At 55.8% G+C, this 26,709-nt stretch overlaps 1 protein-coding gene across 2 annotated transcripts; it reads right to left on the minus strand.

Moving 5' to 3' along the window:
- Positions 1 to 763: 763 nt before the first annotated feature.
- On the minus strand, positions 764 to 13,890 carry ARID5A (AT-rich interaction domain 5A). 2 transcript variants are annotated; one of them, XM_039231763.1, is made up of 7 exons: positions 13,809 to 13,890; positions 5,895 to 6,010; positions 4,220 to 4,358; positions 3,826 to 3,878; positions 3,237 to 3,334; positions 2,791 to 2,950; positions 764 to 2,382 (listed from the first exon to the last, which is right to left on the minus strand). In XM_039231763.1, the coding sequence occupies exons 1-7, from the start codon at positions 13,810 to 13,812 to the stop codon at positions 1,147 to 1,149; spliced, it is 1,806 nt and encodes a 601-aa protein (XP_039087694.1). In that variant the 5' UTR covers positions 13,813 to 13,890; the 3' UTR covers positions 764 to 1,146. The 2 variants fall into 2 exon arrangements, with proteins under 2 accessions (XP_039087694.1, XP_039087695.1); XM_039231764.1 differs by lacking the exons at positions 4,220 to 4,358; positions 13,809 to 13,890 and having other exon boundaries at positions 5,895 to 5,968.
- Between the last annotated feature and the right edge of the window lie 12,819 nt (positions 13,891 to 26,709).

The following is a 26,709-nucleotide window of genomic DNA, read 5'->3' on the forward strand; positions in this document are numbered from 1 at the left end:
CCTGGGTAGGGCCGGAAGCCTCTGAAAGGGGCCTTCCCGCCCTCCCTCCTGCTGAGACAGATGGCCCCCCACTGCTCCCCAAACAGAGCCTTTAGCAAGGAGAGCATCAGGCTGCAGGGTTTGAGTGAGCCCCCAGAATGACCCTACCTAATGAACACAGATGCCCAGGCCAAGATTCTGGCCCCTTTGCTCCCCTTTCCCTTTAGGCACCTACCTAAGTCGGGAACCTCCGGGGCCACCCCTGGGCAGCAGGCGGGGGTCAGTGGGGTGGGGACTCGCTGGGAGGCAGGCCCTGTAAGTCCACTGCCAGGACAGACCAACTCAGGTTCCCTGCTCACACCGGAGGCCCCCAGGGCTCTTCCTACGGTTTGCTGTTTGGGCTCCTGTGGTTTAGATCTGGGTACTGGGGTCACATCCAAATGCCTAGCTCTGCTTGGTCACTACCTGGGGGGGGCCAGGGCAAGTCACCAGCCCTCTCTGAACCTCAGACCCCCCACCTGACAGGCAGTTGCCCTGAGACTCTACCGTGAAAGCGGACAGAAAGCACAAGACGAATGTCGCAGCCTAGTGTGAACAGGAAACTTGAGTTTTGCTTTGGGTCCTGCTCTTCAGCAGGGTGGGGAGCATTTCAGATCTGGGTGGATGCAAGGTAGGTCTCTCTCCTTGGCTGCCCCAGCCCTGCCACCAATGCCCCCGCCCCCGAGCACACCCCAGCCTCAGCTGCCCCTGCGAAGGTCCAAACCATGCATGCACACCTCAGGGCTGGGTGGATTCACATTGGTCTTTTATTGGATTTTCCATGGGCAGCCTGCATACCTCAAGCTGCGACCCAGCTCCCTGGCCCGTTACCACGCTCCTGGCTTCTGCTCCAGGGACCTAGCTGGGAGCTGCCAGCCCGGCACCGCCTTCTCCCATGGCCCTGTGACAACTGGGGCCCCAGGCGTGGGCTGCTTCCTTGAGACAAACCCAGTTTTCCCACCGCCTCCCTCTTTGTGCCAGGCTGCCTAGACAGGGGGCACATTCCTGCTTTGGGCACAGCCAAGCTCTGCTGGGGAAGAGGCTCCAGCCCAGACCCCTGGCAGTGCCTCCCCGACTCAGGCCACTTCAGACCCTGCATAGCACAAGCACAGCCCCGTGGGCTCTGACCTAAAGCTTGGTGTTGAGGTGGAAGAAGTGGGGCGCTGCATAGGTTGCGGCTGGTGGCACGTGCCATGCGGATGAGGCTGGGCAAAGTCTGTGGCGAAGGGCACTGTCGAAGGATGCCGGGGGGAAATGCATCAGACCGGTGGCCATGGGTGAGGGTGCCGTCGTGGCTAGGAAGTGGGTCGGGAAGGTAGGGATGACCAGGGGGCTGAAGGGGAGCGTGGCCTGGCCCTTTAAGTGGTCCGGGGTGCCGGCAAAGTTCAGCGGGCAACGCAGCATGGTGCCCCTGTAGGCCTCAGGGAGGGCAGGCCCCAGCGCAGGGCCCAGCAGGCAGGACACAGCCAGGCCGGACCCCATGGATTTGGCCCCACACTCCTTGGCGTCCACCTCCTTAAGAAAAGGAGACACTGCCCGCAGTTTTTTGCCACCGTGGGCAAAGCCCTCTTCTTCCAGGCTGCGCTTGTTGCCCAGGCCTGGGATGCTAGGGAAGGTAGGTAGGGGTGCAGGGCTCTCAGCAGAGACCTTGGCCATGGGGGACACCCAGCAGGCTTTGGGCTTGGGGTAGGGGCTGCTCTTTCTCGAGCTGCCTTTATGGAATGCAGATGGGCGGTTGGCATCCCCGCCCCACACCAGCTGGGGCTCTTTGACCAGCAGGCCCTCCTCCTTGCCAGGGGGCCCCAATAGCGCCCCATCTTTAAGACTGGGGAGGAAGTCCCGGGGGTGCTGGCTGATGGGCTTCAGCACCTCGGTGGGGTACGCATGGAAACAGCCAGTGAAGATGGGGGCTGGCAGGCGAGTACCCGCCGGAGCCTCCTCCCTGAGGCTGCCACCAGGTGCCTGTAATCCTTCCTGAGGGGTCAGCCGGTGCCGGGAGTTCTCAGCTGGCTTTCCTGGGCTCTGAGGACTTTCCGAGAGAACAGCTGGGGATGCCTGGGGGTCCCCATTAGGGCTGCCTGCCCCATGGCGACAGCCCTCCTCCTGGCACTGCAAGGCCTCAGCCTTGCTCACCTGGGCCAGGAGCTTCTTTTTGGCCAGTGGGGACATGATGCCATGTGTTCCTTTGCAATAGAAGCTGGACAGGAGCCGCTTGTAGGCCTCTGGGCAGCCGCTGGCACCCACGAAGGGCAGAGAGGGCCCCAGGGCTGGGCTTGGCTGTTCTGTGCCATCCCTGGGGGGCTCCTGGCCGGGAAGCCGCGCCAGGTCAGTGGCAGCATCTGGTTTGGTCTTTCCCGGCATCATCTGGAATGAGAAGAGTTCATGCCTCAGGGCTGGGTGTGAGCCCCATATCCTGACCTAGGGGCCCTGTGGCAGAGAGTCACAGAGGGGTACCCAAGAGCCTCTGTTCATTCTTCCAGCGCTTTTGTGAAAAATTTTCAAACTGTCTCCTGTCCTTTGAATGGGCACAGGGCCCAGGGCCTGGTGAAAGAGGCTCAGGCTGGAGTTCAGACCCCAAAGGGCCCCTCATTTGAACCTGCACAGCCATGACCCTGGAGCCCCCCACGGATCTGCCATCAGAGTGGGTTCTGGCTATTCTGGGCAAGGCACTCTGTGGCCATGACGTGGGCAGGGAGAGGGAGGTGTTTGGCAGGGGACCAGGGGACGTGGAGGCCTGGGGACGTGGCGGCCCCAGGTGGGCTCGGAGCTTACCTGGTCTAACCGCTTCTCCTCCTTGGCCTTCTTCGGCTTCTCGGTGGCCCCGTCATCCCCGCGGGGCTCCTTGGCCATCTTGTATTGCTTCCTGGGTTTGGAAGGGGGCAGCGGCTTGTCGTCCTCCCCCTTCAGGTGCCGCACATATGGGAGCACCAGCCTGAACAGGAGCACAGCGTGTCCACCAGGAGGCCAGCCTGGCAGGCACGCGCCACACCTCCCACCTCTCCTCATGTGGTCCAGGAGGCATGCGGTATGGCCACCCCAGCCCAGCCCTGGGAGGTGATGAACGCAGCACACGCTGCTCAGGTGGCTGGTGTCCTGCCTCGTGCCCGCACCTGTCCCGCCTTGCACCCCGCACCCGGCCCCCGGGTACTGCTCTGGCCCTGCCCTGCCCCCAGGTGAGGGCTGAGGTGTCCCATGGTCAGGGTCTCGCGCGACCGTACCTCTCGTAGTGGCGGCGTGTGCACGTGGCCGCGCTGGTGCTGCCCGGGCTGCCCCCCAGCTCGTCGTACACGTTCTTCCAGAGGCGGCGGCCAGTCACCTGCAAAGGCACACCATGAGGGCACGACCGGCGCAGTGGGGTCCTGGCAGCTCCAGGTCCCCAGTGGACACAGACAGAGACAAGGACTGCAGTTTTGCAGCTGCTTCTCCAGTGGTGGCGGCGGCGGGGAGGCGGGACGGGGCGCGCTGGGCAGCTAGCCAGTCCTCTCTCCGAGGGGCCGCTGCCCGGCTGCTGGCCCAAGCAGCTTTCCAGGCAAAGGGAGCACGGGGAAGACAGAACAGATGGGAAGACGGGAAAACTTGCTTTGAGCAGCAAAGTAGCAGCGGGTAAGGCAGGCCCTCTTCCCCACAGCTCACAGCATGCAGAGTACTGGGGAAGGGGTGGGATTTGGGACCCTGCCTCTTCCTCCTATCTGGAGGCGGGGACAGGTCTGTCTCCAGACAGGGCCCTTCCTCCCCAGGTTCCCACAGGGTGTGGTAGGGATGGCCCGGGAGATGCAGCAAGGCAAGGGCTCAGAGGACCTTCCTTACCATCTCGTAGGCCCCCAGCTTCTCCACTGCTTTGTAGATCTTCCACAGGTTAACTGGAGAAAAGAGAAGGCAGGGCCCCTATCAGTCTCCAAAGGGGGAGGGGACAACCAGCAGCCCGCTCCCCGTGGACCTGTCGGGCAGGCACAGAACCAGCACGCACCCAGACAGGGCCGCTGCAATGGGTGGGTGCCAGGCCCTGTGCACTGGTAGTCCAGTGGCCAATGAGGCTAGAAATCCGGCCCCACCCACTGCAGCCCTGTGCCTGGAGGGGGGGTGCCCTTTTTGTGGGCTGGCATCACCCAGGTGTCCAGAGTGGAGGTGCCTGCCCTGACACCCTACCTGGATGGGATCCCCTGCCAGGCTCCCCCTCCCTGCCTGCACCCCGGGGACGCACTCTGCTTGAAGCCGAGATGGGGCACCCTCTCGATGGGCGTGTGTCGCTCCTTCATGAACTTGTAGAGGCTGACCAGGAAGGCCTGCTCCTCCTCCCGCTCCTGGTCCTCCTCCCGCTCCCCGCCTGCCTCGGGGGAGTCCTGGGGAAAGAACAGGAGGCATTGGGATGAGCCCCCAGTTGGTGGGCGGCTGGGGACAGGTGGAGCCCACTGGCTGCTGGGGAGGAAGGAGGCATGTGGGCCCCAACCTCAGGCTCCCATAGGAGGGAGCAGGCCCCCAGCACCCAGCTTACAGCTCTGGGCTGGAGTGATTGTCTCTGGCATCAGAAAGAAGCAGTCATCAGCTGTCAGTGCCCAGGACCCCAGGTCAGGGTCCACGGAGGCCTGGCTCCAGAGACAGCCTTAGGAGAAGCCCTACAGCTTCCCAGGCCTCTCTCCAGCAGAGATCACTTCTCTCTCTTGCTCTGGATTTGTTCTCTCTGTGTCTCAGCTCCTCTGCCAGACTGCGAGTTCCTGGTGGCAGGCTCAGAGTCCCCAGGCCGAAGGAACAAAGGTGCTCGGTGTTTTCTGGCAGCGTGGGGTGCGGTGTCCACCGAGCTGTTGCCATGGTGGCCTGCCTCTCTGAGCTGCCAGTCTGCTTGCTGGATTCAGGGTGGTGAAGCCCGATCCTGGGTTCCTGACACACTTCTTAACCAACTGAGCCACCCAGGCGCCCCCACACACTTCTACCGGATGCGCAAGACCTGTGGTTTTTGCTTCCAGAGGGCCAGTATCTGCTGATGCTAGTCATTTGGCTGGTGGCTCAGGGCAGAGGGGTCTGAGTGAGTTGGGGCTCAGGGCTTGGAGAGCAGACAGCTCCCATGTCCTGGATGGGGAGGCCCCAAACACCAGAAGAAGGTAAACCATGAGGGCCTAGAACGGTACAGAGAGCTGTGCATTCCCAAAATATTCGATTCTAGTATGGTTTCAATGTTTCTGACACTGAATGGAGACCTCCAATAATGAACGGCACACAAACTCACGCGTCACCTATGAAACTGTGACACACTGGGGACCAAGGCAGCTGGTCTTGTGCAGGCCTCAGAAGGAAGGCACTCTCTCGGCAGCTCTTCCGCTGGGTCTGCTCTTCCACACAAGCTGTTAAAAACTGTTACCGTCTGCAACTACTCTTCTTTGCGAATCAGGACGTTTACTCCAGACTGTGCCACCAAAGCAAGTGGCCAAGATGAACGGATGCCGAGGCCAACGATCCGCAGTGTCGCCCGTGGCTCCCTCTCAGATCCCACTCCCCAAAACGGCCTTAGTGATCTCACGGAGGGACTTTAAGACCCACGCTGTAAACTTGGAGGGATGCATGGAGGTACATGTGGTTTTACATCTTAATACAGTGCTTTTATCTATTTCATTCATCAGGGCTCCAGGCAGATGGGTTCTGCTAGGAAATCTAAGTCCGAAACCCCTGCCACAGGTGACGGGCGGGTCCTCCTGTCCCTGGCTCCCAGCTCCCACACCTGATGCAGGCCCGAAACCACAGGGCCGGGGCCCTCTCCTGGCTCTGCAGACTGGAGCGTAGGGAACACGTCTGCCTGAGAGCCTGGGGAGTCCCAGAGTTCACCTGGGACTATGCACAGGGGAGAGGGGGGCAGGGAAGAGGCCCCCAGGGGTCGCCCCACTCACCTCCAGATGGATGGGGCTCTGGCTCCTGCTCTGCTCACCATCGGGTTGAGGGGACACGGATGGGTCTAAGGGATCACCCTCCTCTGACTGTTTCCTTTTCCCTTTGACAGGAGGTGCTGCAAAGAGAGGAGCAAGGGGAAGGGATGGGGGGGCGGGGGGGGGAGAGCGCTTGAGATTCAGGCAAGAAGAACAGGCAACGAGGAGAGGTCGTCTGGGAGAGATGCAGGCCCTCCCGCCCCCCATCTGAACCCGCCAGGTGGGAGCAAGTCCTCCCCTTCCTTAGGCAGTGTGTCCTCTGCCCCTGGTCCCTGGCTGCACACAGGCCGGCCCTCTACACACACCTATCTATGTGCTCTCCCTCCTCTCTGCCAGGCTCACCTCCAGCTGAGCCCCACCCCTGCTGCTGTTCCTTCCTCTGTTCCAGCCAGCTCCCCACATCTTTTGAAGGGAAACTTAAGACTACCCTGGGGTGAAGTCAGAGGAGAGTAAGGTGGGGCCGTGTCGCTCAGGGAAATCCTGTCTCCAGAACCTGCCCCACATTCAGGCAGAGCGTTTTCACGGCACCTCCGCCCAAATGGGAAAGCTGCAGAGGTTCCCACGTTGGTGAGCCCCAAACACCACCCTGGGTGCTTGGATCCTCCAGGAATAATCGAGAAGACTAGAAGCTCCTGTTATGAAACATCTGACCTTTCTATGAGCACCGGCAGAAGCCTAACCGCCCCCTGATTCTGCCACTTGCTCCTGTCACCTGCAAGGGTCCGGTGACCCTTCAGTTCTCCCCTGACAAGCCACTCCTGTGGGTGGCCCTCCTCAGCCCCCAGCCTAGCACAGCCACCTTGCTCCGCTGGGGACCCTTGGCCACTGACAGCCATCCAGACTGAACTGCTCACTGCGTGTGTGGCTTCCTGACAGTTCAGTGAGGCCCCCCCAGCACCCCACACGGGAGGCGCCAGGTTTCAGCGGGGAGTCTCACAACAACGTGCATGGAGGGCAGGAGGAACCCTTTTACTAAGGGCAGGCGTGAGCTGAAAGTTGCGAGAACGCAACACCCGTGTCCCTGCAAAAAACACTGGAAACCGCTTCCGGCCTCTGACAGGCTGGCAGCGCGCACCTCAGGCCAGGAGCCGGGAACTCCGGATTCCCCTTTGTTTCTAACCTTCTTTTCCTTTTTGTTAACCTGGTATGAGCCGTCCCATTCTCCTGGTTTGCTCCAGCTCAGGAAAGCCTTACCGCTGGGCACCTGTGAGATTCCCTTTCTGTCCTGGAGAAACAATCCCCAGAACAACAATAAACCCGTACCAGCGTGGTCCTCGAGGCCAGACCATTGGCCATAGGACAGTGTCCCCTTAGGTAGCCTCTCGTGGAAGCTTCACCGGCAACTACTCACTCATGCCGCGCGGGTCCCTGCTCTTCCATGTGTGTTCTCTTATTTAGTCCCAGAAGGGAGCGCATTTTTCAAAAAAATGTTTATTTTGAAAGACAGAGGGTGTGTGTGCACACATGTAAGAGGGGAAGGCGCAGAGAGGGAGAAGGAGAGAGAGAATCCCGCGGTGGGGCTCGATCTCACCACTGTGAGATCATGACCTGAGCCCAAATCAAGAGTTGGACACTTAACCGACTTAGCCACCAAGGTGCTCCCAGAAGGGATCTCATTTAATTTCTTTTTAATGTTTTTATTTATTTTTGAGAGAGACAGAGACAGAGAGAGAGAGCGAGCGAGAGCGAGCATGTAAGGGGCAGAGAGAGGGAGACACAAAATCTGAAGCAGGCTCCAGGCTCTGAGCTGTCAGCACAGAGCCCGACGCGGGGCTCGAACTCATGAACCGCGAGATCATGACCTGAGCAGAAGTCGGACGCTTAACCGACTGAGCCACCCAGGCGTCCCCAGGAGGGATCTCGTTTTAAAGAGGGGAAACTGGAGCCAGAGAAGCTACGTTGCTGGTCTCCTTGGGAGACCAGGGTTCAAAACAAGAGCTGTCTGACCACCAGTCCAAGCGGCCTGGCCTTGCCACCATCATAGTTGCTATTGTCATCACCAGCATTTGCAAAGCCTTGATGAGGAGTCCAAAAAAGCCTGGAAGAGACACCGATCTTAAGGCTTGTCAAAGAGAAAGGCACTCAGGCCTTCCTCCCAGGCTGGCTTCAAGGCATGGTCAATATCCAGAAACAACCAGGTGCTAACAACCGACCCACCCCCACCTCCCCAACGCATGCCTTTCCAACCAGGTTCTTGGTGACTCTGTGCCTCAGTCTTCCCTTCTGTGAAATGGGGGAGAAACCCTGGCGTCCTTGGCCCACTCTCCCTGAATCCCTGAAGTGGGCCAGGTCACTGGCTCAGCCACTTCCCCCAGCTCTTCTGCCTGCCCTCCTGCTCTCTCCACCTGTCTTCACGCCCTCTCTGCCTTCTTTCCTGCTGGTTTGGCCTCTCGGCATCAGAGGACTCTCTCCACCCTGAGTTCCTACAAGTGCTGTCACTGGGGCTTCTCACCGGAGCCTCCCTGCAACCTTGGTATGCGCCCCGCGTGAATGGCTGCCCCCTGCCGCAGAAAAATAAAGTGGTATGATTGGGACCCATAAGAATCACCAGAGAGCGTTTTAAAGACATTGGTGACTATGTCCCCACTGGTGACTATGACCCCACCCCCAGCTTCAGTCTGATTTAAGGTTCTGTAAGGGGCATCAGTGTAAAGCTCCCCAGGGGATTTCAAAGGGGGCAGCCAATTTTTGAGCCACTGGGCCAGAGGACCTCTATCCCTTCTGCTTGGTTCCAGACTTGGTGAGCTCTGCCTGGGCCACACTGAGGGGGAAACTGCTGGAGCCGGGCACTCGGGTTACCTGGAAAGGAGGTCACCAATCTGAGCCGTTTAACCCCAGGCAGGAGAAGGATGAGAGCTCCTGCCTAGAGCCACAAAGGGAAACACACTCTTTATCTCTGCGTCCAGCTGAGTCCCCAAATGAACTCAGCCTCCACTCTTTCCCAGCCAGGCTAGTGTGCTCTCTGCACGCTGGCCCCTGGCAGGGCCTTCTGGGCCCCACTTCCACAGCCTCTCCCTCCTTCTCCAGGGCACCTTCTGTCCTGTCCCTGGCTACCCCAAAGCCTCCCTTCCCCAGGCATTTGTGGATCAGGGTGGCAGATCATCTTCATTTGGAAGACTCAGGAAAGCTAACTTTGAACCCCCTGCCACGGGTGACAGGCGCGTCCCCCTGCCTGCCAGGCTCCCAGCTCCCATACTTTCCAGGGCTGCCTGAGGGAGGGCTGGGCTGGGCTGCTCTCCCGGCTCTGAGCAGGAGGAAAGGGGCCCAGGGACCGGCCATCCCAGTCTCCCAACCACGTCCGGCCTGCAGAGGCACGAGAATGCCACCTGCTCCCGAGTGACCGCTGCTGCCCAGGAGCCACTGAGTTACTGTCCTGCTATTGTCACAAAGCCTTGGATGCCCCATTGTAACGGGTTGGTGGATCCAACTTGCAGAAAGAAAACCTCCGCTGGTGAAAGGAATGTCATTCAGACACGGCATTTTCCATCCAGGAAGCAATAATGACAACAATGATGACGCTTATTTCATTGTTTACTGTGAACACAGCTGGAATCTATAAGGTAGGAGAAGGGGATCTAATCACATTTCACCCCAGTGGTTAGGTGTCCCAATATTGACTGAGAGATGCCCTGCCCCCAGTGATTTGAAATGCTACTCTCCCCATAATCTAAAGACTTATAAGGGATTTACAGAAGGGGCACCTGGGTGCCTCAGTCAGTTAAGCAGTCGACTCTTGATTTCAGATGAAGTTATGATCTAATGGTTCATGAGATCCAGCACCGCATTGGGCTCTGCGCTGACAGCACCAAGCCTGCTTGGGATTCTCTCTCCCTCGCTCTCTGCCCCTCCCCTGGTGCGCTCTCTCTCTCTCTCTCTCTTTCTCAAATAAACAACAACAAAAGGAACACACTTGAAGCTGTTTCTGGACGTTTCTCCTCTGTTTCATTCACTGCGGAATGCCAGTACTCATGCACACTCTTTTAATTGTAAAACAGCTTACTATCCAGAGGGCAAGTCCCCCAACATTACTCTTTTTAAATAATTTTATCTGAACTTCAGGATAATTTTGTCACATTCCCTTAAACACACACACACACACACACACACACACACACACACACACACCCTCCCCCGCTGGGGTTTGGTTGAATTGCATTTAAACCTAGAAATTACTCTGAAGAAAGAGAACAGCGTTCTGATACGGCACCTTCCTTTTTCAGGACCACACGTCTCCCCAGATTCAGGTCTCTCTTTGCTGTCCTTGGACGTTCCTTCTTAAAGGCCCTGTGTGTTTTCTGTTGCGCTTACGCCTCGTGTTTGGTGCAGCAAGATAACAGTGTGAGAAAAGTTTTGGGAATCTACAGTAGGACTTCACTCCATGGCCTCTGTTGTTTTCTCCTCTCGCTGCCGGGAGGCTGCCGGCTGGGCCAGGAGATGAGTTCCTGGGCCCTTGTGACTCAGTGCCTCACTGGGCAGTGAACAGGGGTGCCAGGGTGCTGAGGGGGGCGGTGCTGCCCAAAACCCATCTGGTATTAGGAATCTGCTTTGTTTAACTCCATGGCTTGTGTTAAAGTCCAAGCTTAAAGCCCAGAACCTGAACCCACAGCAGTGAAGAGATTAGTTTCAGTCACTAATTCCAAAAGAGGATGCTCCCTGAAGTCTACTTGTTCTCAAGCGCTCCCTTACTTCCCTTTCCGAATTATACACTCCCCCAACTCAGCTCCGTGCTGTGCTGGGCCGTGGATGAGGCATTGTTGTACACTGCTTCGCTGAATCTTCCCAGCCACCCAGTGGGTATGATCTCCCCCCTTTTACAGATACAATACATGAGGATCCGAGAGGTTCAGTAACTTGCTTGAAATCACACAGCTTACTAGTGGCAAAGCTGGGATGCAGAACCAGAGCAGTCTGACTGTCCCAAAACTCTGAGCCCTGAGATCTAGACTTTTTAATGGGAGCAGGGAGACCCCCAGCTCCGTATCTGCTCCAAGGGCTCGCTTCTTTCCCTGAGTGGGGTCTGCAATCCCCCATCACACCAGTCCTATTAATCTGCTAAAAGGTCTGCTCCTGCTGACAGGCTGAGATCAGGTAAGAGTCAGAAGGGGCTCCGGCCCCACAGAGGTGCATCTTTTACCAAGTCAGCCACTGCCTCTGTACTGCAGTGTCCCTTCCATGGGGGAGGGGGTGCCAGACGCCCACGGGCCCAGTGTTCTAAGCAGGACAAAGAAAGAAACAAGGCTTCCCACACAAACCACAGCCAAGCGTGTGAGTGTGTACAGAGTCCCTTCGGTGAGATCCGAAGTCCGCCTGTCCCGCTCACTCCCCACACTGTATCTCACTGTATATTATGCAGTATAAGCCCAGAGAGGGGCTTGGGCTGTGACTAGTTCAAAGCCATAGAGCCTGTCAGAGACCTAGTGCCAGATGGCACCGCTTAGCTTATATTTCTCTTCTCTTTCTCTCTCTCCCTCTCTCTCTCTCTCTTGCCCTGCCCCGCCCCATTCACCCTTGGTGTGATGGGAAGGAAGCAACACTTCCTTTCATGAAAAGTCACCCACTGGGAGCACTGCGTCAATTACGTCAATTACGTCAATAATGGTAACAGCAGCCCAATAACAACCAGCAGAAACCGCCCCACCTCGCCCGAGGTTGTTGGCTTAAGTTTCTCTTAGTTTGAGCTGGAGCTGAAACAAAGACAGCCTTTGAGGCGGCCAGTCCACTCTGTGGCCCAGGAGCCGGCTGCCTGGCAAAGTCTCGGTGTGGAGCTTTCTCCAGTGGGCAGTTTGGGGAGGGAGGACCTGCCAAGGGCTGTCCGCCGGCCAGCACTGAGGACAGATGAGCCCAGACAAGGGACCCCCGAAGGGTGCTGCTTCGGCCCCAGCCCTGCCTCAGTGTTTCAGCTGGGGCACAGGAAAACGGGGTTTGAGAGCAGCCAGGGCCAAGATGACAGTCTTGAGAAAAATGTAGAAAGGTAGGTGACATGGGGGGGGCTCCAAATGTGAGACTACCATCCCCTAACCCCACTAGGCCTCCTGTCCCCCGTTAGCCAGCTCTGGTATGTCCTAAAAGACCCTATGCCAGGACAGGTAGAATCCTCATGGTCCCTCCCCTCCAAGTCCGGGTGGTATCTGATAACAGTAACAGCTCCATCTATGGTCTGTTTCCTATGTCCCCCTGAACTAAAGTCCATGTTCCCATTCCACCTATGGAGAAACCAGGCTCAGTGGCTTGTTTCAAGACATGGCCCAAGAGTAGAGACACAGCCAGGACCTTGAGAAAGGCCCCTAACTCCTGCCTGGGGGCACTCCATAGCCTTTCAGCGTTTCCACCCTCCTGGTAGAGACCCCAGGGGCTAAGAGGGACGGTGGGCAGTCCCTGGCCAGTTAACCACCAGGTAACAGGAGGACAAGGGGGAGGGGAGAGGTCTTGGGAAGTCTGCCTCTCTCTCACTGCCAGACCTCACTCTAAGCCTCAGTTTCTCCATCTGTAAATCAAAGAAAGTGGGGTGTGTGTGTGCTGATCCTCTGAGGTCCTTTCTACCTCTGCCACTCCAATTCTACACGCCCCAGATGGGTCCCCGGGGCTCCGGTGGAGTCTGGAACTCCGATCTGGGCGCTAGACTCTCTAGACACGATCTCCCACCCCTCCTTTGCCCCAGGGGGCAACTAGGCGCAGAGACAATGATGCCCTCAATAGTGGTGTTCAGGAGGGGGGCGAGAAGCACCTGTTATCCTCCCCTTGGCCCCGCGGACCCTTCCCTGACGGCTGACCGCCCCGAAAACAAAGGGACGATGGACCCGGCCAGCGCAGAGGCCTCAGACCTGCACCCCGAACCCTCAAAGTCTCGCGCTTAGAGAGCCCCGCCACCCCCAACCCGCTTCGGCGGGGCTGAAAGGCGAAGAGACCGAGACGCACCAACTCCCCGGCTCCGGCTGAATGCGAAGGCAAACATCTCTCTCCTTGCACGCGCGCAGCCTGCGCTTCAACTCTCTAGCTCCCTCTCCCCTCCCCACCCCCCCATCACTCCCGGGGCCGCCGCCTTGTCCCTTCAGGAGACCCGAGGAAAGAGAAGACACAAGAAAGAAGACGACAGCAAAGAGGGAAGACACCTCTTTCCTGGCGGGGGGCAGAGGAAGGTAGACAGGAGGCAAGAATAAGAACAGAGAAGAAAAGAGAAAAAGGGAAGAGAAAAGAGAAAGAGAAAGGGTAAGGGGCGGGAAGCCGGTAACCGCCGAAGGATCCTCTGCTGAAAGAGGAACAGTTGATTCTTCAAAGTGCATTGAGCAAGTTCTTCAAAACCCGCGCAGAGTCACTTTCAGGAAACGGCGGCCGCAGTGGAAAGCGCCCCGCGCGCCCAGAGACCCCGGTGCCTCTTCTCGGCGGCGCCGGCGGGTTCTGAGAACCGCGGGGATGTGACGGGGCGAGGCGGGGGGGTCACATGGGGGCTGGGAGGCAGAGAAACTGCTGCGGACAGCCTGTCACAACAAATTAGCTGAGACCAGCTCGAGATTGAAACCACAGCAGGAAGTGGGATGACAGAACCGTACAGGACTTGGTAAATTTCAGCCAAGAGACGACGAAAAGAGTTTCGAGATAAACGTCCGGGAAGCCCCTGGCCGCCAGAACTTTTTGTCTCTCCTATTTTCGAAGAGTGAGCGCCGACACCCAGCCTCACCCCTCCAGCGCAGGGCGAGGGCGCTGGCGCCCCAGCCGGGCTAGGTTGCCCGCGCCTTCGCCCGGTAGTCCACCCCGCGCCCCGCTCCGCCCCTCCTGGCGGCCCCGGGGGCCCCGAGGGCCCGCAGGGCACCTGGCAGGGCAACCTCGCCCTCCCCGCGAGGCCGCCAGGACCGTCCCGGGACAGGCCAAGGAGCCGCTTACCCATGGCCCGGAGAGGTCCCTCGGCGCCCGCCGGAGGCCCTCGGCATGCACGGCTCTCCAACCCCGCGCTCTCGGCGCAACTGGCCCGCGGCGCAGCAAGCCTGCCTCCTCCCCACAGCCCCGCCCCGCCCCGCCCGGGCACCGCCCCCGCCCCGCTCTGGGCTCCGGTTGGTCGGTCCAATTCTTCCGCGCGGGGGCCGGGGCCGCCCCCTGAGCCCGAGGTCCTCTGGGAGTTGTAGTGCGCTTTCCCTCTCCCCAGGCTCAGAGACCGAGGTACCTGAAATAGGCAGGACACGCAGGAATCACTGCTGCCTCTAAGGATAAAGCTAATCTTGGAAAATTCCTCCTTGCTCGTCAGCAGGACACTGGGGCTGACTGGGTTGAGCAAAGTGCATCTGACTTTGACTTGAACTGGGTCATGGGTATTTTCCAAGTCCCACCCAGACCGACATAGAGGTAGAGGTAGTTACTAGCAAGTCCTTTGGTCAAAGTTATGTGGGGTCCCAGAAACTCTTGGGACAACACCTGCAGATGTCACAAGGCCAGGGATTGGCAGCTACAAAGCCTTCTAGCAAGAGGGCATGACTTGCTTGGGGAGCTGAGGGTGAGGCTAGCGTGCAGTGAGCACCGGAAGTCGCTGCTGAGCCCACTGAGGCAGCTTCCACTGTAGGGAAGAGTAACTTGGCCAGGTGCGTGGTACAGAAGAGGAAACTGAGGCTTGCCTTTGAGAGCCCAAGGTCTCACAGCATCATTCACAACACCCAAAAGGTTGGAACGAGCCAGCGTCCATGGACAGATGAATGTATAAAAACTGTGGTATGTCCATACAATGGAGTATCATTCAGCCTTGAAAAGGAAGGAAATTCTGACACACGCTACATGGATGAACCTCGAGGACATTATGCTCAGTGAAATATGCCAGTCACATAAGGACAAATACTGTATATTCCACTTATATGAGGTACTTAGAGTCCAATTCATAGAGACAAATAGTAGAATGGTGGTTGCCAAGGGCTGGGGGAAGGGAGGAATGGGGAGTTGGTGTTTAATAAGTACAGAGTTTTCATTTTGCAAGATGGAAAAGTAGCAATGGATGGGGTGATCTATGCACAACAACCTGAATGAACTTAATGCAACTGAAATGTACACTTCAAATTGGTTACAATGGTAAATTTTATATTATGTATGTTTTACCACAATTTGAAAGAAGAGGCTAAGGTTTCAACATATGGCTAGCTAGGACTTGAACCCTGTTCCTAACGCACAGTAGGCACTCAGTTTTTTTCTATTGATTATTTTAGTACAACTCTAGATATTTCCCATCAAATCATTGTCCCAATTTTATTTTTTTTAACGTTTTATTTATTTCTGAGAGAGGGAGAGAGACAGCATGAGCAGGGGAGGGTCAGAGAGAGAGGGAGACACAGAATCTGAAGCAGGCTCCAGGCTCTGAGCTAGCTGTCAGCACAGAGCCCGACGCGGGGCCCGAACCCACGAACTGTGAGATCATGACCTGAGCCAAATTCGGCTGCTTAACCAACTGAGCCACCCAGGCGCCCCACACTGTTCCCATTTTATAAGGTAAAACTGAGGCTCTCAGAGGTTACTTGCCTCAAGTGATACAACTGGCCAATGGCAGAGCCTGAGCGAAAACCCAGGCATTGGGGCTCCAGGACAAGCCTCCTTAACCAGTCACCTCCACCACTTCTCAGCAGTGCCATTTACAGAATCAGGGACAACAGCCTGAGGAGGAGGGAGCGTGAGGGGAAGACACAGCGCTGGTGAGGAAGTAGTGGGCCAGCAAGATGCTCACCAGTAGCTTCAACGGAGTTTTGGAATCCAGGAGTGAGGTGCCGACTTGAAATACAGGTGGTTGAGGAGCCCTCCTACCCAGTCACCCACCAAACTTTTTTGTATTCATTACTGCCCACCTAAACAAATGGACCAGGGCTGCAGGTTGGTGGCCCTGGGATGGAAGATCTCCCATAGGCTCAGTCCAGAGCAGACAACACTGTGAGCTCCCTTGTCTCCCTCAAAATGGCTCGTTTAGTAAGAACCAGCGCCTGTAGACTCGGTAATAGACACATCATCGACAGTATTTAGTGACTGCCCAGAACCCTCATTCATGGTGATTGTAATGGTGTGCCCCACTTACCAGTTCACAAACTCTCCAGGACAGCTGAGGCTGTGGTGGCCGACACTGCAGTGGGATGCCATCAGGAAGTTTAATGGCCTTTCTAGTCCCCTGTTCACCCATTTTATCAGGATTGATTGCCTGAGGTTCCGGACAGAAACCTGGATGTTCCCCGCAGGGTCACCGTCTGGGCTAGATCCTCTCTCCTGGATTGCATACCCCCTCTGACAAAGAACTCACTACCTTACAAAGCAGCAGCTCATTCCACCAGGGAATAGGGTAATTCTTCCATCCAGGCAGCCAACCACACTTACAGACAGTGGCTGTTGTGCAAAGCCTCAGCAAGTCAACACCTGCCTGTGCCAACCTGAGAACAATATGATCTAAATGTAATTACCTCCTGAGGCAACTGTTTGCAATAGAATGTAATTTACAATGGCCAATAAAGCTTGGACAGGAACAACATCTCCATTTGCCTCCCTAAAAGCATAAACACTTCCATTGCTCAAGCCTCCATCTCACACCTCCACCTCTTGCCCACAGCCACTGTACCCCTCCTGCACCCTCGGTCCATGGGGTCCCAGTCCAGGACAGCCTGAGAGGAGTTGCCTAGCTCTTCAATGTCTTGGTGTCTTTTTTTTTTTTTTTTATGTTTTATTTATTTCTAGGAGAGAGAGAGAGAGACAGCGTGAGCAGGGGAGGGTCAGAGAGAGAGGGAGTCACAGACTGAAACAGGCTCCAGGCTCTGAGCTGGCAGTCAGCACAGAGCCCGACGCGGGGCTCGAACCCACGAACCGCGAGATCATGACCTAAGCGAAAGTCGGACGCCTAACCGACTAAGCCACCCAGGCGCCCCTGTCTTGGTGTCTTTCAATGGATCTCAATAGAAACAAACAAGCAAACAAGTAAACCCCACTAATAAATGCATTCTTTCTGTAAAACATTACAAACAAATCGGCACTGTCTGACACCACTCCAAATTCAGTGCCCTCCTTGCCCCAGAGATAAGGACTATTATTAGATTGGGTAAAATCTTCCAGAACTTGCCCTATGCATGTTCATAAATATATGTATCAAGGGTGCAAAAAAGTATTTAGCTTTGTTTTATGCATGTTTTAAACAAATAATACAATTCTTTTTTTTTTTTTTTTTTTTGCAAGAGAGAGAGAGAGAGAGGGAGAGAGCTTGTGAGCAGGCGAGAGGTAGAAGGAAAGGGAGAGTGAGAGAAACAAGCAAGCTCCACGACCCACAGAGCTTGATTCGGAGCTCCTTCCCAAGGTCCCAGGACTGTAGCGTCATGACCTGAGCCGAAGCCAACAGTCAGTTGCTTAACCCACTGAGCCACCCAGGTGCCCCGAATAATACATTTCTAATTGCTCCATTCTTGCTTTTTTGTCAACGACAGGTTTTGGAGATCTCGCCATGTCAGAACACAGATCTGCTTGTCTCATAACTCTGGCGCTGCGTGTCTTGGTGTGGCTCTACCACAGTATCTTTAAATAACTCCCTCTTTAATGGCCTTTCATCTTTTTTCGATTACATGAGTCCTCTGAGAACATTCAGGACCACCTTAGAACACTTTCAGGGCTTAGAAGCTCACAAAGTGTTCCCAGAGACTGAGCTAAAGCTAAAAGCTGCCTTCTCTGAACTGCAACCTCCATGTCCCAGCAACCCTTGCTGGCCCAGTTCTAGGAAGAAAATCTGGCCCTGGGGGTGGTTCTCCTCCAGGAGCTCACAGAGCTGGAGAGACCATTCAAGAGCTGTCCACCTGGCCTCATTTTAGAAAGGAGGCCACTAGGCCCAGAGATGTTAAGTGTGTTGCACAAGGTCACACAGCAAGTCAGTGTTGCTTCTTCTGAGACCCACACGAGCCTGTCCAGCTCACTCAGGAAACGACACACAGCCAGTTTTTGCCCTGGGAAGCTCTGTTCCCAGGCTCAGCAGTTGCCCAAGGCCCCCAGGGCTTTGTTTTCAAAGGCGAAATGAAGCGGGAAGTATTTTTAACCGCTGGCTGGCCCCGCCTTGCTCCCTCGCGCTAGCTGTCCAGGAAAGGCCGCTTCACAGTGGCATTGCAACTCATGGAAAACAACAAACGCCCGAAATAGATGATACCCAAGCTCAGGAATGGAAAAAATTGGCTCATGGCTTCAAATGCCTCTTTTAGAAAAAGCCAAGAATAGCTTTCAGCCTTTGGGGACCTGCTGGGGGTGAGGGAGTGAGGAGGTGTGGTGCTGGGGCAGGGATCCAGCCAAGATGGAGTTCGCCAAGGGCCCAACTTCCAGCCAGAAGAGGTTTGGCCACTTTCCCCTAGGGCACATGAAAACTAGCTTCCCCAAGCTTTGTCCGTGCAGGGAGCCCTGTCTACACCCAACTGCTTGTTCCCTCCAACCCTACCCCCGCCACCCAGCCCCCACCCCTTAGCCCTGCCCTTCAGCTGAATCTGGAACAACTGCCTTTGTTGGGCCTTGCCCGGCCTGCTAGGAGCTCCTCTACCCCACCACGGTCCTAGCTGGGTGGACCCCTGGGATTCTGCCCTTCCTGAGCCTGAAAGGTAAAAGCCAATTCCCCTGTGTATGGGGGAGGGTGATGACAAAGAGAAAAAATTGGGGTTTCCATCCCTACTCAGACTATGAAGCCCAGCTATGTGGCCTTGAGCAAGTCACTTGACCTGTTGGACCCTCAGTTTCCTCATCTAGAAAGCAGGGGTAATGTCTCATTTATCCAACATCTGCTGTTGGTCCTACTATGTGCCAGCACTGGGTTAGACACTGAGGATGTAGCCACAACCAGAACAAAGACTTCATCTTTTGGATCTGAAGATGTAGTTTTGCCAACTTCATAGACTGCAGAGAATTTCTGCTTCACACAGTCACTGAGCCACAGCCTGGCCCTGGGAGGGTGCAATGCCTTGGACCAGTGTTTATCAGACCATATACCAAGCATCTTAGGTCAATTATGTCATTTAGTATCATCTCGACCCTGTGATGTGGACACTGTATTTAGCCGCATATTACAGTTGAGGGCGCTGAGGAGCAGAGAGTAAGTGCTGGACAAGTTCGGAGGCTCATCTGATGGCTAGGTCCCAGTTAACTGGAGGGACGGGAAGTCTGGTTCTTTGTGTCACTTTGTGATACAAAGTAGTAAGTAGACTGGAGGTCAGTACATATGCACAGGACAAAAATTTCTTAAAACGTGGGGTCTGTGCAACCTTTTTACTTAAAATAAGATCTCAGTTGTCTCTTCAACATGATGTACTGCTGTCTCCCATTTGACAGAGGGGTAAACCAAGGCACATACGGGTTAAGTGTCTTGCCCAATCACCGCACAACAGGGGTTTCTCCTGTAGGGGTCCCTATCACAGGCAGGTTCCCAGGATGGACCCCGCCGCACGCCTGCACCTGGCCGCACGACTGTACTTGGCCGCACGCTGCACCTGGCCGAGATGCGAAAAGCTAGAGTGCGGCGCGGCAGACGGGCTAGGAGAGAACTACGTCTCCCAGGATGCTGTGCGAGGGGCGTGTAGGGGCGGGGCCGCTGCGAGCACAGGGCTGTAATTTCTTGGTATTAAAAAAAAAAAAAAAAGTAGCACAAGCGGAGAAAGAAAGAATCAAAGCCTCAAGCGTCATGTCTAGGAATAGCCTCGGAGCCAGGCCAAGTCATTATAGACGATGAGTAATCCGGTTAAGTCATTTCTCTAAACACCATTCCTTGTAAGAGAATTAAAATATCAGTTTACATCAGAGGGGGAGAGGCAGGCTCCAGAGGCCCGGCCGGGAGCCCAGCCAGGAGGGGGCGCGGCTGGCGCGCCTCGGCTGCTCGGCCCTGTCCCGGGGCGGGGCTAGATGCCAGGGCCTTAACAGCTGGACCCTGGGCTCGGGCAGCCAGCCAGTTAGCGGGGTGGGGGGCAAAGGAGGGGTAGGCGGGGAATGGGGGGGGGGTTCGCGTCCCACCAGGCCTCAGTTTACTATGTTGGTAAGGGCTTCGGGGAAAGTTTGGGGCTGCCCCTTGTCGGAAGAATCGGTGTCCCACTTGGGGGCAGCCCTACAAGGTGAATGGTGCATGGGCGGGGCGGGGGGGGGTCGGGGAGGACTACGCCAGAGGGGTCCTCTTTTCTTCAGTGTCCCCCGCTTCCTCCGGGATTCCAGAATTCATATCCCGGCAGCTGCAGGCCTACTGTCGGAGTGAAGGGTTGGGGACCGGCCTGGAGACACGGAGCAAGGAAAAGAGGGTCCCCGATCTCCTGAGAGTTCCCTTAAACTTGCAGCAAAGTCATGGGGGTGGCGATGACCACCAGCGCAGCTTCTGGAGTCCTGAGGGCAGGATTATGATGAACTGTGGAGAGCTATCTGATCAAGCAGCAGCCTCTTTGCATCTAGAGCCAGTTGTCTGAGACCCCTCCGGGGCCAGCAACATGAGGTGAGTGCCAGCTGCGAGCCGGACACAGGTACCCTCCCACTCGCGGAGGTCCCAACCCGGATCCTCACCAGGGGGCGCTGCTGGGGCCCGGAGACTGCCCACTGGCTTCCCGAGCTGGCCCCAAGGCAGCAGAGAATAATTGAAGCTTAGAGTGACTGACAGTTTGAGGCAAGCCAGGCCCAGCTCTAAGCTCCTTACACATTCACTCTTGGCAGTGAGTTAGGCCCTTTCTTTCTTTCTTTCTTTCTTTCTTTCTTTCTTTCTTTCATTCATTCATTCATTCATTCAACCAAAGGACAGGGGATGCACAGACAGGTTCCCAGGTTCCCAGGAGGCTGCATTCAGTCTCAGCGGGGCTACTGGAACAGGACCCGCCCAGGCTCTGAAGCCAGGCAGGGGGTTTTCCCGTCCTGGCGCCCCCTTTGGCAGGTGTGCTAGCACGACCTCCTCACCGTTTCTCATCTTCAATTTCCCCACGTGTAAAACAGAGGTAGCAATACTTACCCTGCAAGACTAATATGAGGGTAGAAATAAAATAGGCCTTCAACAAATGACTATTCTGTTGTGTTGGTGGTGTTATGTGAAAACAGCCTCTGACGGGGCGAATGCAGTGTGCTTCTGAGCCCGGGGAAGACAGTAAAGACGTGAGTACTTAACCCACTCCCCCATCCCAACTATCTCTCAGCACAACAGGCATCTTCCCCAGGGGCCCTCCTGCACAGCCCTGCCCCGTGTGCCCCCCAGGGAAGACCTAGGCTGAATTCCACCCCCCACACCTCCCCCAGGCCTTGTTCTTAGTGATCTGGGCTGGGCCCTGAGACTCCCCACCTGATCAGGTTTTCTAAGTTTTCAGGTAGTAGCTTCAAAGTCTTGAAGTGTTTGGTGGGGTCTTAGGGTCTAGACGGGATGCCAGGAGGAATTATGGGCATGGTAAGTGAGTCCTCTCCAACCTGAGAAGGCTCCATCGGCCTCTTCAATACTTCAAGCCTGCACTCTGGGGTGGAGGAGGCTGCTTTAGCTCCTGCTCCCCAAAGGAACACATGGGACCTTGCTAACATCAAAACTAAAGCCTCCAGGCTTGGAATTTTCTGGGACCCTATGGCTCCCAGAACTCAGGTCCGTTAGAAGTTTTGTGCTTTCCCTGTGCTTCTCCTCACACCTAGTCCCATACCTGAAGGCCAGGCCTCTGCATTCATCATCTCGGCATTACCCACCCTGCAACGGCCACTGGCGAGGTCTGTCCTCCCTGACGTCCCAACGGTGTTTGAAGCAGTGCCTGGCAGGAAGAAGCCAAGGGGAACTCAGATCCAAATGGTCCTGCCTGCACCTCAGGCCCTCCTTCTTTTGCCCTCTGCCAACCAAAAGCTCAAATTATCCCCACACCCACCGTACATGCTTTCTGCTTCCGTGCACCCAAGCGCATGTGTGCAAACCTGGGCATTTGCGCACGCAGGATGCGTGCAGAGGAGCCCCTAGCTCACGCATAGGAACACATACACACATGGACACACTCAGCCATGCCAGAGGGCCCACAGCCCCTGGGCCTTCCTTCTCCGCAGCTGGGGCACCATGTTGGCCCACCTTGGACACCCTGGAGAGGAAGATGATTGTCCAGCCATCCTGCCTCTCCCTAGCTGCCCATCTGTGCCTTGGTTTCTTCGGCCATGGGGCTGGCCTTGTGGGATTTTGCTGTTACAACTGACTTCCCTCCCGGCTTTGGCCTCAGCAGGCTCTTCCAGAACCGAATACTGGAATTAGTTAGCTGAAGACACAAGGCCACATGTAGGTGGCTTCTCTGGGTGTCGGGCCAGCTCTTGGTCCTGGTGGCAGCCTGACATTCGCCCCTCCCCGACAAATCTTCCAATACAGCCAGAGGACTGTATTCCCAGTGCTGTGTGCTCTGTTCCTGACACCCAGTGTTTGTGCGTGCTGTTCCCTCTGTGCCTGTATGCCCTTCCCTGTCTCAGTAGGTCCTGCCATGTCCATCCAGGAACCTCTGCTCCTCGTCCAAGGCTCCACATGAAGCAGGGATCCACATCCCTTCTGGGTCCCAGGGCTCCCAGCATATACCTCTGCTGTGACATTTGCCACACTGCTGCTCTTGTGGTCAGTCCCATGTCATTTTGTGTGACTGTCCAGCATCCACTGAGGCTCTATCCCCTGGCTAGGGGTGGTCCTTCCCATTGGCCTGCACCATCTGCTGGAAGAGCCACAGGGCCCAGGCCACTACTCTTCCAGGGCTGATGTTCAGAGATGGAAGGGACTTGTCTGAGGTTCCACACTGGTTCGGGAGATCTCCGCTGGTGAAAAAAGGAATTGGGAAGGAAGAGGAGCAAGTGAGAGGCCGCTGAGGGCAGGCGCATAGCAGGTGTGCGATGAAGATCTACAGAAGGGGCTGAAGGGGGGGGAAGGAAGGTAGAAAGGGCAGGATATCCATTTCCACGTCCTCCCACCACCCTCCCCCATCACCATATACCATCTAGGCCTTCCCCAAGGCAGAACTTCCTAATTTTTAAGGGCAGATACTCTATATTTTGACCTTCAGGTCACACACATTCCCTTCTTCCTGGAGTTCCAGGGCTGGGTAACTCTGCAGGCCTGGTGGTCACTCCGTCCCTCTGGCCCCAGCCTGGCAGCTTGGATCAGAGCCCCCAAACTGGGTATCCCTTGTGCTGGTGGATCCTCGGTGGTGGCAGTAAGCAAGATCTGGGGATGCCACTCAGGGCGGCACATCCTCAGTCCCTTCAGGATCTCGGCGTCCCCAAGCTCTGAACCCACTGGCCTCTGCAATAGGGAAGTTCTAGACACCCAGGAGCCTCACTCTGGTGAGTCTGGGGCCTGCTGTGGCTGAGCAGGATCTTTCTCCATAAGTCAGTGATGTTCTTCTTGCTCAGTTTTCTCATCTGTAAAATGGGGATAACATAATAATAGCCCTCACACCTCCTAGTGCAAGTATGCACGCTTGATGAGCTGTTTCTTATAAAGAGCTTAGAACCATGCATGGCAGGAGCAACCCGTCCATAAATGCCAGCTCTTCTCCAAAGCCCAGAGCAAAGCGGCAGGCATGGTCGGAGCCAGGCCTCTGGGAAGAAAGACAGGAAGCTTGGGCTCCAGCTCTGATAAGCAGACAGGCCATTTGGTCCTGGAAGGCCCCTGCCCACCCCACCTTCCCTTCTGTTGTATGTGTCATATTTTGTTGGCTTTGGGGGCTTTTATGAAAAAATAAACAAGGACTGCATGAACCCCCGACTATTCTGGTTAAGTTTTGAAACAGCTCAGAAATCCCCTCCTCCCCTTGTGAGTCAGTGGCAGGAGCATTAAGCAAAACTGCTAGTGGGCAGCCGCGAGAGAAATTCTGCAAAATAACAGCTGGGCGGCCCTGTGGCCCCAGGGATTTGACAAGGGGACTTGAAAATATTTGACATGGGGTGCCGCTAAAGAGGCACAGAGGCCTGAGGCCCCCTGGGACCCGGCCGGAGGGGGGGGGGGCGGGGGGAGCCATTAAGCCCCGAAAAAGATCAGGATGCCCACTCCCTGGCGTAATTTGAAATAAAAACACCTCTGAACGGTTAAATTAGTGTAAAGAAGTCCCACAAGACCGACTTTTCCCGTAAGGCGATTTCGATGCTCGTTTGGAAACATCAAATTCTTTCCAAGTATTTTCTTTTTCTATTTTGGTGCCTTAAGCACGTGCTTGGTGAACCGGGCTCGCGCCCCAGGCCTCCGGTGCCCCAGCGGGCGCCCAGCGGAGGAGGGGCCAGTCGTTCGGGGTAGGGGGTCGGGCTGGGCGGCACAGGGGTGGAGGGGGGAAGGGGGAGGGGACCCGTGGCCCCCAACTCCGGGCGGCGGGAGCCTGTCTCCGAGCGGCTGCGCTGCGCCCCCGCCCTCTCCCTCTGGGCTGGCAGGACGGGGCGGGAGTTTCTGAAAGCGCTTTCCTTGCCCAGCCGGATCTGAGTCAAAAGGGGGAGCTGGTTCAAACCGAAAGAATAATTCGGTTAGCCAAGGCCGCCAATATTTCTCAGGGACCCAAATTACTGCCAGGCAGGGAGCTCCTGGGTCGGAGCCTCCCCGGCCCCTCGGGCTTCGCTGAAAGCCCCGTGCCCCCACATCGTTCTTTTCCCCAGAAAAGGGGCCAGGAAGGGCTCAGGGCAGAAAGGGCCGGGCTGGGGAAATGGTGCTTCCTCCAGTCCCACGGGCTCTGTTGGGCGTCTGGGGCCTTCTAGGGATCCTCCTTGGAGCCCAGGTGATTGGGGTGCTCCGGCAGGGATGAAAGAGAACCCCATCTGCCCGATCCGGTAAGCCCTGGCCTGCGTCCACCCTTCTCAGGTCATTTAACAAGACCCTCATGCTGCTGTGTGTTTACCTCCTCTGTTCCCTCTGCTGTTCCGTCTCCACCAGTTTGCAAATGCCTGTCCACCCTCCTGAGGATAGAGGTATGAAGCTCTTCAGAATTTTCCCTGGAAGTCTCATGTGGATACTCCTGGGGGCCTCTACCCCCTCTTCCAAAAGGCCTGGCCTCCCACCGGAGAGAGCAGCTTAAAACCAACTTGAAAAGAATCACTCAAGTAGGCTTGACATCCTTGACACAGCCCCCTACACTCAATGTCACTTCCAGGCCCCTTAGCTCAGCAGTGCTGAGCCCTCTGGCCAGCATCCTGGTGGACACAGTGAGCCCCAAGTTAACAAGGTTTTGTGTTTTTTTTTGAACTGTCATTTTTTTTTTTTTGAACTGTCATGAGAGAAACATTGATGTACATGTATGTAGCAGTTCATCATTTTTTCGGGCAAAACTGCCAGGGTGCGGAGGGCCAGGTGGGGCCTAGGGGGCTCTCCTCATTCAGCTTGTGGATTCTGACCCCTTGGACCCCGACTCAACTGCCCAGCCTTTGCAGTCACAGAAACTCTCTGGCTCAGGGAGCCTGCTGGACTCAAGTTCATTCTGACCTCAGGACAGGTGTGGAAAGGAGATGCTGATGGCTCATCTTCCCGGCCACCGCGAACACCTGGCCGGGGCCGGCCACACTGCCCACTCAGCCCAGCTCACCACCTCAGCACAAAATTCGCCCCGTAAGCAGGACCATCATGAGCTCCCAGGCAGGGCCGGCAACACAGCTGCTCTCAAGCAGATGATCCTATAGATACAAGACGACGGTGGCATAGAGGGCCTGGCTGATGTACAGCACACGCAAGGACAAGCACAGAACATGGCCAAGGTCAGGGACATGTGGGGTCAGCTGAACAAGTGAGGAGGACACAGGTGCATAGACACCCCCCCCTCCGCCTTTGCAGGGAGGTGCTAGTGGGTGGGGCTGGCAGGGCCGGGCCACTGGTGTCAGAACCCCTGGCATTATCCCTCTGTAGTTGCTAAGTTACAGGGAGGTCTGGAGAAGGAGGAAGCCACCAAGGAAGGGGCCGCTCTAGGGGCTTAGAGCAGCCGCTGATACTGACATGAAATATGTTCCTATTATAAATGGTCTAGAGCAGGGGGGTGACTATCAGTCCTGAGGGTTGAAGGGAGACCCTGCTCCTGGGAGAAAGGTGGGAGCATCTCCGTTTTAAGGAGCTGAATGAGAACGTAGAGGTAGGTGGGGAGGTAGAGGTGGTTCTGCCTTATCGTGGTACATGCTTGGAAACCTCGCTGGCCTGGTTCCATTTTTATAGGGTTTACATCGTTAAAGGGTTGTTTTATTTTATTTGTTTGTTTTAATTTTTTTATTAAATTTTTTAATGTTTTTATTGATTTTTGATGGAGAGAGAGAGAGAGTGTGTGCACCTGCAGCGGAGAAGCAAAGAGAAGGAGAGACAGAATCCCAAGCAAGCTCTGCACCATCAGTGCAGAGCCCCACATGGGGCTTGAACTCACGAACCATGAGATCATGTCCTGAGCTAAAATCAAGAGTCAGTTGCTCAGTGGACTGTGTCACCCAAGTGCCCCTAAAGGGTTGTGTAAAAAAAAAAAAAAAAAAGACTATGGGAGCTCCTGGGGGCTCAGTTAGTTAAATGTCCGACTCTTGGTTTCAGCTCAGGTCATAATCTCATGGTTGATGAGTTTGAACCTGCGTCGAGCTCTGTGCTGACCGTGCAGAGCCTGCTTGGGATTTTCTCTCTCTCTCTCTCTTTCTCTCTGCCCCTTCCTGCTCGCTGTCTCTGTCTCTCTCTTAAAATCAATAAATAAACTGTAAAAAAAATCTTTAAAAAAAAAGAATATGTGGGTCACCTCATTTGAAAGAGCGTGGGGCCCTTCATCTCAGGGTGGTGAGTTGAACCCCATATTCGGTATAGAGATTACTTAAATTAAAAAAAAAAAAACAATGCGACTGTGACCTTAAGCCTACAATATTCACTATCTGA

Source organism: Hyaena hyaena, unplaced genomic scaffold (assembly GCF_003009895.1).
Source record: "Hyaena hyaena isolate Hyena2069 unplaced genomic scaffold, ASM300989v1 scaffold_57, whole genome shotgun sequence".
Lineage (NCBI taxonomy): Eukaryota > Metazoa > Chordata > Mammalia > Carnivora > Hyaenidae > Hyaena > Hyaena hyaena.

What these genes read in the sequence shown, in the direction of transcription:
- ARID5A (XM_039231763.1), bottom strand. An exon ending in AGAGCCCCATCCATCTGGAG is followed by an intron (nt 4,359 to 5,894) that starts GTGAGTGGGGCG and finishes TTCTTTCCCCAG; the next exon opens with GACTCCCCCGAGGCAGGCGG. An exon ending in AGGAGAAGCGGTTAGACCAG is followed by an intron (nt 2,383 to 2,790) that starts GTAAGCTCCGAG and finishes TTCTCATTCCAG; the next exon opens with ATGATGCCGGGAAAGACCAA.